The sequence below is a fragment of the Salvelinus fontinalis genome, chromosome 31, assembly GCF_029448725.1.
Source record: "Salvelinus fontinalis isolate EN_2023a chromosome 31, ASM2944872v1, whole genome shotgun sequence".
In the NCBI taxonomy this organism is placed as follows: Eukaryota; Metazoa; Chordata; class Actinopteri; order Salmoniformes; family Salmonidae; genus Salvelinus; species Salvelinus fontinalis.
The window spans coordinates 8,678,456-8,690,808 of record NC_074695.1 but is presented as its reverse complement, the minus strand read 5'-3'; the positions used below and the strand labels follow the sequence as shown (position 1 = coordinate 8,690,808).

The following is a 12,353-nucleotide window of genomic DNA, read 5'->3' as shown; positions in this document are numbered from 1 at the left end:
TGTGTGCGTGTGATTGAGATGGATCAATGCTCTAATACTAATATGCCGCTCTGATGTCAAACAAACTCATTCTACCGAGATGAATCACTCTTGGGAAGCGGGTTGGTTAACCCGGGGGGGCCTGGAGGCAGGGGGCTAACGGTTCATGTGTTTAAATTGGTCAATTGTGATTGTTTTGATTACTGATGTGGTGAGTAACATTGCATTTGTGACTTTGTGTTGATTACCTAAGTGGTGAATATAACAGTTTGGTAACAGCTTTGAATATTCTCTCTACCCAGGTGACCATGCTGTCGTTCGCGGTGGAGTCAGAACACACATTCCTCGACTACATTAAAGGAGGGTGAGCTGGTTCAGAAGTTTACATTACAGTATTTCAATATACAGAAACAATGACCACTTTTAAAAGTAGCCTCTAAAGTCTCTATTCTGATCTTGATGTTGCGTCTGAAAAAGGGGGTACCCTGCAGCTGAAGAGCTGAGATCAGGACAACGTCCACTGTAATCTGAGAGTTGATCAATCCTATCGCTTCATGTTACATTTGATTTTAGAAATAGCTATTGAAGACTTTAGTAAGCAAAGATGAGATTTGCCGTATCAAGACATACCATGTGACCAGGTCCAATTGACAGTCAGGCAGGGTTATTGAATTATAAAAGGTTAAAAAAAAATGACACATTTATATGACCCTAGATGAAGCCTACTACCGTTTTCAGTATTTATTTTTGGGTGCGTCTCAACTGGCTACCCTAATCCCTATATAGTGCACGGGTCAAATGTGTATCTCCTACTGTTCTGTTGGGGCTGTAGACACGTTTCAACTTGACCTCTGCGGTCTCTGACGGTTACATGACAACACTGTTAAGATCTGCCTGTCAGACAACACCATATTCACTTTATAGCGCACTACACACTATGGGCCCTGGTCAAAAGTAGTGCACTACATAGGGAATAGGGTGCCATTTGGGAAGCATCCCACTGTAATGCTTGCTCTGCCTGTCTGTCAAACAGTCTACCTGCTATTACAGTCTACCTGCTATTACAGTCTACCTGCTATTACAGTCTACCTGCTATTACAGTCTACCTGCTATTACAGTCTACCTGCTGTTATTACCACCAGGCTACCTGTTATTACAGTCTACCTGCTATTACAGTCTACCTGCTATTACAGTCTACCTGTTATTACAGTCTACCTGCTATTATTACCACCAGTCTACCTGCTGTTATTACTACCAGTCTACCTGCTGTTATTACCACCAGTCTACCTGCTATTACAGTCTACCTGCTGTTATTACCACCAGTCTACCTGCTATTACAGTCTACCTGCTGTTATTACCACCAGTCTACCTGCTGTTATTACCACCAGTCTACCTGCTGTTATTACCATCAGTCTACCTGCTGTTATTACCATCAGTCTACCTGCTATTATTACCATCAGTCTATCTGCTGTTATTACCACCAGTCTACCTGCTGTTATTACCACCAGTCTACCTGCTGTTATTACCACCAGTCTACCTGCTGTTATTACCACCAGTCTACCTGCTGTTATTACAACCAGTCTACCTGTTATTACAGTCTACCTGTTATTACAGTCTACCTGCTGTTATTACCACCAGTCTACCTGCTATTATTACCACCAGCCTACCTGCTATTACAGTCTACCTGCTATTAGTCTACCTGCTGTTATTACCACCAGTCTACCTGCTGTTATTACAACCAGTCTACCTGTTATTACAGTCTACCTGTTATTACAGTCTACCTGCTGTTATTACCACCAGTCTACCTGCTATTATTACCACCAGCCTACCTGCTATTACAGTCTACCTGCTATTAGTCTACCTGCTGTTATTACCACCAGTCTACCTGCTATTATTACCATCAGTCTATCTGCTGTTATTACCACCAGTCTACCTGCTGTTATTACCACCAGTCTACCTGCTGTTATTACCACCAGTCTACCTGCTGTTATTACCACCAGTCTACCTGCTGTTATTACAACCAGTCTACCTGTTATTACAGTCTACCTGTTATTACAGTCTACCTGCTGTTATTACCACCAGTCTACCTGCTGTTATTACCACCAGTCTACCTGCTATTACAGTCTACCTGCTGTTATTACCACCAGTCTACCTGCTATTACAGTCTACCTGCTGTTATTACCACCAGTCTACCTGCTGTTATTACTACCAGTCTACCTGCTATTACAGTCTACCTGCTATTAGTCTACCTACTGTTATTACCACCAGTCTACCTGCTGTTATTACCACCAGTCTACCTGCTGTTATTACCACCAGTCTACCTGCTGTTATTACCACCAGTCTACCTGCTGTTATTACCACCAGTCTACCTGCTGTTATTACCACCAGTCTACCTGCTGTTATTACCACCAGTCTACCTGCTGTTATTACTACCAGTCTACCTGCTATTACAGTCTACCTGCTATTAGTCTACCTACTGTTATTACCACCAGTCTACCTGCTGTTATTACCACCAGTCTACCTGCTATTATTACCACCAGTCTACCTGCTGTTATTACCACCAGTCTACCTGCTATTATTACCATGTTTTCAGCCCTCTAGCTGTCCTGGTTTCAGCCCTGTAGCTGTCCTGGTTTCAGCCCTGTAGCTGTCCATGGTTTCAGCCATGTAGCTGTCCTGGTTTCAGCCATGTAACTGTCCTGGTTTCAGCCCTGTATCTGTCCTGGTTTCAGCCCTGTAGCTGTCCTGGTTTCAGCCCTGTAGCTGTCCTGGTTTTCAGCCTGTAGCTGTCCATGTTTTCTGCCCTGTAGCTGTCCATGTTTTCAGCCCTGTAGCTGTCCATGTTTCAGCCCTGTAACTGTCCATGTTTTCTGCCCTGTAGCTGTCCTGGTTTCAGCCCTGTAACTGTCCATGTTTTCTGCCCTGTAGCTGTCCTGGTTTCAGCCCTGTAGCTGTCCATGTTTTCAGCCCTGTAGCTGTCCATGTTTTCAGCCCTGTAGCTGTCCATGTTTTCTGCCCTGTAGCTGTCCTGGTTTCAGCCCTGTAGCTGTCCATGTTTTCAGCCCTGTAGCTGTCCTGGTTTCAGCCCTGTAGCTGTCCATGTTTTCAGCCCTGTAGTTGTCCTGGTTTCAGCCCTGTAGCTGTCCATGTTTTCAGCCCTGTAGCTGTCCATGTTTTCAGCCCCGTAGCTGTCCTGGTTTCAGCCCTGTAGCTGTCCATGTTTTCAGCCCTGTAGCTGTCCTGGTTTCAGCCCTGTAGCTGTCCATGTTTTCAGCCCTGTATCTGTCCTGGTTTCAGCCCTGTAGCTGTCCATGGTTTCAGCCCTGTTGCTGTCCATGTTTTCAGCCCTGTAGCTGTCCATGTTTTCTGCCCTGTAACTGTCCTGGTTTCTGCCCTGTATCTGTCCTGGTTTCTGCCCTGTATCTGTCCTGGTTTCAGCCCTGTAGCTGTCCTGGTTTCAGCCCTGTAGCTGTCCTGGTTTTCAGCCTGTAGCTGTCCATGTTTTCTGCCCTGTAGCTGTCCATGTTTTCAGCCCTGTAGCTGTCCATGTTTCAGCCCTGTAACTGTCCATGGTTTCAGCCCTGTAGCTGTCCTGGTTTCAGCCCTGTAACTGTCCATGTTTTCAGCCCTGTAGCTGTCCTGGTTTCAGCCCTGTAGCTGTCCATGTTTTCAGCCCTGTAGCTGTCCATGTTTTCTGCCCTGTAACTGTCCATGTTTTCTGCCCTGTAACTGTCCATGTTTTCTGCCCTGTAGCTGTCCTGGTTTCAGCCCTGTAGCTGTCCATGTTTTCAGCCCTGTAGCTGTCCTGGTTTCAGCCCTGTAGCTGTCCATGTTTTCAGCCCTGTAGCTGTCCTGGTTTCAGCCCTGTAGCTGTCCATGTTTTCAGCCCTGTAGCTGTCCTGGTTTCAGCCCTGTAGCTGTCCTGGTTTCAGCCCTGTAGCTGTCCATGGTTTCAGCCCTGTAGCTGTCCATGTTTTCAGCCCTGTAGCTGTCCATGTTTTCTGCCCTGTAACTGTCCTGGTTTCTGCCCTGTATCTGTCCTGGTTTCAGCCCTGTAGCTGTCCTGGTTTCAGCCCTGTAGCTGTCCTGGTTTTCAGCCTGTAGCTGTCCATGTTTTCTGCCCTGTAGCTGTCCATGTTTTCAGCCCTGTAGCTGTCCATGTTTCAGCCCTGTAACTGTCCATGTTTTCTGCCCTGTAGCTGTCCTGGTTTCAGCCCTGTAGCTGTCCATGTTTTCTGCCCTGTAGCTGTCCATGTCTTCTGCCCTGTATCTGTCCTGGTTTCAGCCCTGTAACTGTCCTGGTTTCAGCCCTGTAGTTGGTCTGGTTTTAGCCCTGTATCTGTCCTGGTTTCTGCCCTGTAGCTGTCCTGGTTTCATCCCTGTAGCTGTCCTGGTTTTAGCCCTGTAGCTGTCCATGTCTTCTGCCCTGTATCTGTCCATGTCTTCTGCCCTGTATCTGTCCTGGTTTCAGCCCTGTAGCTGTCCTGGTTTCAGCCCTGTAGCTGTCCTGGTTTTAGCCCTGTATCTGTCCTGGTTTCATCCCTGTAGCTGTCCATGTTTTCAGCCCTGTAGCTGTCCTGGTTTCATCCCTCTAGCTGTCCTGGTTTCATCCCTGTATCTGTCCTGGTTTCATCCCTGTAGCTGTCCATGTTTTCTGCCCTGTAGCTGTCCTGGTTTCAGCCCTGTAGCTATCCATGTTTTCTGCCCTGTAGCTGTCCATGTTTTCAGCCCTGTAGCTGTCCTGGTTTCAGCCCTGTAGCTGTCCATGTTTTCAGCCCTGTAGCTGTCCATGTTTTCAGCCCTGTAGCTGTCCTGGTTTCAGCCCTGTAGCTGTCCTGGTTTTCAGCCTGTAGCTGTCCATGTTTTTCTGCCCTGTAGCTGTCCATGTTTTTCTGCCCTGTAGCTGTCCATGTTTTCATCCCTGTAGCTGTCCTGGTTTCATCTCTGTAGCTGTCCTGGTTTTCATCCCTGTAGCTGTCCTGGTTTCAGCCCTGTAGCTGTCCATGTTTTCAGCCCTGTAGCTGTCCTGGTTTCATCCCTGTAGCTGTCCTGGTTTTCAGCCTGTAGCTGTCCATGTTTTCTGCCCTGTAGCTGTCCATGTTTTCAGCCCTGTAGCTGTCCTGGTTTCTACCCTGTAGCTGTCCATGTTTTCAGCCCTGTAGCTGTCCATGTTTTCAGCCCTGTAGCTGTCCATGTTTTCAGCCCTGTAGCTGTCCTGGTTTTCAGCCCTGTAGCTGTCCATGTTTTCTGCCCTGTAGCTGTCCATGTTTTCTGCCCTGTAGCTGTCCATGTTTTCAGCCCTGTAGCTGTCCTGGTTTCTACCCTGTAGCTGTCCATGTTTTCAGCCCTGTAGCTGTCCATGTTTTCAGCCCTGTAGCTGTCCATGTTTTCAGCCCTGTAGCTGTCCTGGTTTTCAGCCTGTAGCTGTCCTGGTTTCTACCCTGTAGCTGTCCATGTTTTCAGCCCTGTAGCTGTCCATGTTTTCTGCCCTGTAGCTGTCCATGTTTTCAGCCCTGTAGCTGTCCTGGTTTCAGCCCTGTAGCTGTCCATGTTTTCAGCCCTGTAGCTGTCCATGTTTTCAGCCCTGTAGCTGTCCATGTTTTCAGCCCTGTAGCTGTCCATGTTTTCAGCCCTGTAGCTGTCCTGGTTTCAGCCCTGTAGCTGTCCTGGTTTCAGCCATGTAACTGTCCATGTTTTCAGCCCTGTAGCTGTCCATGTTTCAGCCCTGTAGCTGTCCTGGTTTCAGCCCTGTAGCTGACCTGGTTTCAGCCCTGTAGCTGTCCTGGTTTCTACCCTGTAGCTGGTCAGGTTTTAGCCCTGTAGCTGTCCTGGTTTCAGCCCTGTAGCTGTCCTGGTTTCAGCCCTGTATCTGACCTGGTTTCAGCCCTGTAGCTGTCCTGGTTTCAGCCCTGTAGCTGTCCTGGTTTTAGCCCTGTAGCTGTCCTGGTTTCAGCCCTGTAGCTGTCCTGGTTTCAGCCATGTAACTGTCCATGTTTTCAGCCCTGTAGCTGTCCATGTTTTCAGCCCTGTAGCTGTCCATGTTTCAGCCCTGTAGCTGCCCTGGTTTCAGCCCTGTATCTGTCCTGGTTTCAGCCCTGTAGCTGTCCTGGTTTCAGCCCTGTAGTTGTCCTGGTTTCAGCCCTGTAGTTGTCCATGTTTTCAGCCCTGTAGCTGTCCATGTTTTCAGCCCTGTAGCTGTCCATGTTTTCAGCCCTGTAGCTGTCCTGGTTTCAGCCCTGTAGTTGTCCATATTTTCTGCCCTGTAACTGTCCATGTTTTCAGCCCTGTAGCTGTCCTGGTTTCAGCCCTGTAGTTGTCCAGTTTTCAGCCCTGTAGCTGTCTATGGTTTCTGCCCTGTAGCTATCGTCATTTCAGCCCTGTAGTTGTCCCTGTGCTTCAGTGTCAGTTTGCTGTGTCTGTTCGACCGTGTCCTAGATCTGTCAATGCCTCTCATGGCCTCTCGCTGTCCCACTCACCCACCCGTCCACCCACACAGACAGGAAGGCGGGTTATTTTGCACCACTGAATCCCAACTCAACCCTTACACCCTACCCTCTAGAGACTTGTGAAGAGCTGAGAGGATTAGGCAGGTGTCCCATTGGTTACGCCTGTACAATCTCATATGTATGGAATCACCCCCCGCACTATGCCATGACATGACATACCACTTCAGACTCCTAACCCAGCAGTTTCATGGAAACTAGGAATTGACATGGCCATGGAATCTAGATGTACACAGGTGCCTAGGGGCTATGGGCGTAGGGGGTCGATTTGTGATTCAGGCCACCTCTGCTGACCACCGTCTTCTAAGCCTCTGCTATCACTCAGTGTCCTGTGTTCAGTATCCTGTGTTCAGTGTCCTCTCATTACTTGAATGAGTGAGTGTCCCCAGGAAAGGACTCCCCACCATGCCACACTACGAGATATTGATCCCACCATGCTTTCTTTGGATTCCTTTCTCTCCTGTGTGTTTATCCTCGCACAACCACTCACGTACTAATAGGCAAGTGAAAGCACATTGACTTTGGTCAATGTGGTATGATTAATGGGCTCTTAGGGGATAAGAGGTGATTTCTCTTTTCCGGGGCCACAGAGCCATTGTGATAGATCTCAGAGTTGAACAGGGTTTTCATTAATGTTGAAGTGATATGTGGAATATAATAGGTCATGAAGGGAAAAAAAGATGTATCATATTTTCATTACTCTTTTATTGAATGTTTCTTTTTAAATTAAATCTTGAATGAGACGGCCTGTAGGAATAGAACCTTTAAGACTTCTTCTACTGTATTTAAGTCCCTTGACCATGTTTAATAGATTGAGCCAAATATAGCCTGTATAAAGCGAGAGAAATTTGACATTGCACTTTTTCAATGGGTAATATTTTTTATTTTGTTCTGGTTTTAAAATGTCAGTGGAAGGGAGTGGAAGTCAAACTATGTTGAATGAGCTAGGTTTGAGTCAAAAATTATGCCAAATCAATTGAATTTACCACAGGTGGACTCCAATCAAGTTGTAGAAACATCTGAAGGATGATCAATGGAAACAGGATGCATGTCAGAGCATCAACCAAGCATTGAGGTCGAAGCAATTGTCCGTAGAGCTCCGAGACAGGATTGGGTCGAGGATACAGATCTAGGGAAGTGTACCAAAACATTTCTGCAGCATTGAAGGTCCCCAAGAACACAGTGGCCTCCATCATTCTTAAATGTTAGAAGTTTGGAACCACCAATACTCTTCCTAGAGCTGGCCGCCCGGCCAAACTGAGCAATCGGGAAGAAGGGGCTTGGTCAGGGAGGGGACCAATAACCCCATGGTCACTCTGACAGAGCTCCAGAGTTCCTCTGTGGAGATGGGAGAACCTTCCAGAAAGACAACCATCTCAGCAGCACTCCACCAATCAGGCCTTTATGGTAGAGTGGCCAGACGGAAGCCACTCCTCAGTAAAAAGCACATGACAGCCTGCTTGGAGTTTGCCAAAAGGCACCTGAAGACTCAGACAATGAGAAACAAGATTTCCTGGACTGATGAAACCAAGATTGAACTCTTTGGCCTTAATTCCAAGCGTCACGTCTAGAGGAAACCTGGCACCATCCCTATCATGGTGGTGGCACCATCGTGCTGTGGGGATGTTTTTCAGCAGCAGGAACTGGTAGACTAATCAGGATCAAGGGAAAGATGAACGGAGCAAAGTCTAGAGAGATCCTTGATGAAAACCTGCTCCAGAGCGCTCAGGAACTCAGACTGGGGCGAAGGTTCACCTTCCAACAGGACAATGACCCTAAGCACACATCCAAGACAAACCAGGAGTGACTTCGGGACAAGTCTCAATTTCCTTTAGTGGCTCAACCAGAGCCCGGACTTGAACCCTATTGAACATCTCTGGATAGACCTGAAAATAGCTGTGCAGCGACACTCCCCATCCAACCTGACAGAGCTTGAGAGGATCTGCAGAGAAGAATGGGAGATGCTCCCCAAATACAGGTGGTGCCAAGCTTGTAGCGTCATTTCCAAGACGACTCGAGGCTGTAATTGTAACTGCTTCAACAAAGTACAGAGTAAAGGGGCTGAATACTAGTGTAAATGTGATATTTCAGTTGTTAAAACTATCCTTATGGGGTATTGTGTATAGGGGTTGGTGTGGGAAACAAACTATTCAATCAATTTTAGAATAAGGTTGTAACTTAACAAAATGTGGAAATAGTCATGGGGTCTGAATACTTTCCGAAGGCTCTGTTTGTAGCCTACAAACTGACACAAATAGCACCAGCATTTCAGTTCTATTAAAGTGTATGACATTGCTGTGGTTGTTAGCGTCCAGGGAATTGGTATAACAGTAAACTATGTTGGCATACAGTTGAAAGCATCAATCTGAATTTCTATAATCTCACACTGATAGGAAACCATTTTTAGGAAGCGAGACACTTATATTTGAAAATGAAAACAATAAATTACCAAAATGAAATGGGTGAGGAATGAAAAATACAACCATCGACAGTCAGAGAATATAACCAATCTGAGGAAGGAGTTGTGTATGAAATGACAAGTCCAGCTTGGCTAGACGATAAACTGTATTGATGGGCTGGGAGGCCCTAGTGAATTCAACTCATGTAATTCTACAATTATTTTCTGTGAACGTTATCCACTTCTGAGCTAACCAATGGGAATACAGTAAGCTTCGAGTTCCATGGGAAAGGATTATCATGGTAAAGGATTATCATGGGAAGGCATTATCATTGGAAAGCATTGCCACAGTTCCCCCTGTCTGTCTGTTAGTTGGGAAACCAGAGCTCTAACTAACTCAATCCAGAGTAACAAGCTATGGTCAGATGCTTCCTGCAGTAGGATAGGACCAGGGACTAGAAAGAGATGCTATCTGCAGTATGATATGACTAGGGACTAGGAAGCGATGCTTCCTGCAGTATGATATGACTAGGGACTAGGAAGAGATGCTTCCTGCAGTATGATATGACTAGGGACTAGGAAGAGATGCTTCCCGCAGTATGATATGACTAGGGACTAGGAAGCGATGCTTCCTGCAGTATGATATGACTAGGGACTAGGAAGAGATGCTTCCTGCAGTATGATATGACTAGGGACTAGGAAGCGATGCTATCTGCAGTATAATATGACTAGGGACTAGGAAGAGATGCCATCTGCAGTATGATATGACTAGGGACTAGGAAGCGATGCTTCCTGCAGTATGATATGACTAGGGACTAGGAAGCGATGCTATCTGCAGTATAATATGACTAGGGACTAGGAAGAGATGCCATCTGCAGTATGATATGACTAGGGACTAGGAAGCGATGCTTCCTGCAGTATGATATGACTAGGGACTAGGGAGAGATGCTATCTGCAGTATGATATGACTAGGGACTAGGAAGCGATGCTTCCTGCAGTATGATATGACTAGGGACTAAGAAGAGATGCTTCCCGCAGTATGATATGACTAGGGACTAGGAAGAGATGCTTCCTGCAGTATGATATGACTAGGGACTAGGAAGAGATGCTTCCTGCAGTATGATATGACTAGGGACTAGGAAGCGATGCTATCTGCAGTATAATATGACTAGGGACTAGGAAGAGATGCCATCTGCAGTATGATATGACTAGGGACTAGGAAGCGATGCTTCCTGCAGTATGATATGACTAGGGACTAGGAAGCGATGCTATCTGCAGTATAATATGACTAGGGACTAGGAAGAGATGCCATCTGCAGTATGATATGACTAGGGACTAGGAAGCGATGCTTCCTGCAGTATGATATGACTAGGGACTAGGGAGAGATGCTATCTGCAGTATGATATGACTAGGGACTAGGAAGCGATGCTTCCTGCAGTATGATATGACTAGGGACTAGGAAGAGATGCTTCCCGCAGTATGATATGACTAGGGACTAGGAAGAGATGCTTCCTACAGTATGATATGACTAGGGACTAGGAAGAGATGCTTCCCGCAGTATGATATGACTAGGGACTAGGAAGAGATGCTTCCTACAGTATGATATGACTAGGGACTAGGAAGAGATGCTTCCTGCAGTATGATATGACTAGGGACTATGAAGAGATGCTTCCTGCAATATGATATGACTAGGGACTAGGAAGAGATGCTTCCTGCAGTATGATATGACTAGGGACTATGAAGAGAGGCTTCCTGCAGTATGATATGACTAGGGACTAGGAAGAGATGCTTCCTGCAGTATGATATGACTAGGGACTAGGAAGAGATGCTTCCTGCAGTATGATATGACTAGGGACTAGGAAGAGATGCTTCCTGCAGTATAATATGACTAGGGACTAGGAAGAGATGCTTCCTGCAGTATAATATGACTAGGGACTAGGAAGAGAGGCTTCCTGCAGTATGATATGACTAGGGACTAGGAAGAGATGCTTCCTGCAGTATGATATGACTAGGGACTAGGAAGAGATGCTTCCTGCAGTATGATATGACTAGGGACTAGGAAGAGATGCTTCCTGCAATAGGATCTGACTAGGTACTAGGGTCGGGATGCTTCCTACAGTAGGATATGACTAGGGACTAGGAAGAGAGGCTTCCTGCAGTATGATATGACTAGGGACTAGGAAGAGATGCTTCCTGCAGTATGATATGACTAGGGACTAGGAAGAGATGCTTCCTGCAGTATGATATGACTAGGAACTAGGGACATTAAAACATGAGGCTGTGGATTTCTGAATGGAGGTAAATACTTAAACCACACTGAATGCTTCACGCTTTCTGCTCACCATGGTAATCACAGGATTCAATCTGATGTAACCAGGCTATATTGTGGATCACCATAGAAAAAGCGCATTGCTAACAGCTAGCTACAGCTATGTCTTTAAAGTCTAACCTCTTAGGGAATGGATGAGGACATGAAGGGGAAGTTGTTTTTCCTCCATATTCACTTCCCTCCCTTCTTTTCAAGTTCCTTGGCTGTCATCCTTTGCATTTCTCATGATTGAAATATGGCTTAGTGTTTTATTAAGCACGTGTGATGCTGTTTGCAGATTGCTGATAGACATACTGTATGCGAAAGGAAATCATGATTATTAACCAGAATAAATACTACTACTGATGATGGTGATTGTGTTGGTGTTGGTGATGATGATTGTGATGATGGTGTTGATGGTGTTAATGGTGATGATGGTTTTAATGGTGATGATGATGATGATGATGATGATGGTGTTACTGATGATGGTGATATTGATGATGATGGGGATATTGATGATGATGGGGATATTGATGATGATGGGGATATTGATGATGATGGGGATATTGATGATGATGGGGATATTGATGATGATGGGGATATTGATGATGATGGGGATATTGATGATGGTGATATTGATGGTGATATTGATGATGATGGTGATATTGATGATGATGATGGTGATATTGATGATGATGGGGATATTGATGATGGTGATATTGATGATGATGGTGATATTGATGATGGTGATATTGATGATGGTGATATTGATGGTGATATTGATGGTGATGGTGATGATGACGGTGATGATGGGGGTATTGATGGTGATGATGGTGATATTGATGATGGTGATGATGGTGATATTGATGATGGTGATGATGGTGATATTGATGATGATGGTGATATTGATGATGATGGTGATATTGATGATGGTGATATTGATGATGATGTGATGATGGTGATATTGATGATGGTGATATTGATGATGATGATGATGATGATGATGGTGATATTGATGATGATGGTGATATTGATGATGATGGTGATATTGATGATGGTGATATTGATGATGATGGTGGTGATATTGATGATGATGGTGATGATGGTGTTACTGATGATGATGATGATATAGATTATGGTGTTGATGATGGTGATGATATTGATG

General features: G+C 45.6%; 1 protein-coding gene across 6 annotated transcripts in view; it reads left to right on the top strand.

Moving 5' to 3' along the window:
• The window catches only part of LOC129829491 (copine-8-like), a 206,233-nt gene that overhangs the window by 161,524 nt on the left and 32,356 nt on the right, over positions 1–12,353 (top strand). For all 6 annotated transcript variants that reach the window (XR_008755400.1, XM_055891203.1, XM_055891202.1 and 3 more), the window contains one exon: positions 282–343. Coding sequence is in view for 5 of the 6 variants with exons in the window: in XM_055891203.1 (XP_055747178.1) it covers positions 282–343 (62 nt within the window). In the remaining variant the exon portion in view is untranslated. The remainder of the gene's footprint in view (positions 1–281; positions 344–12,353) is intronic.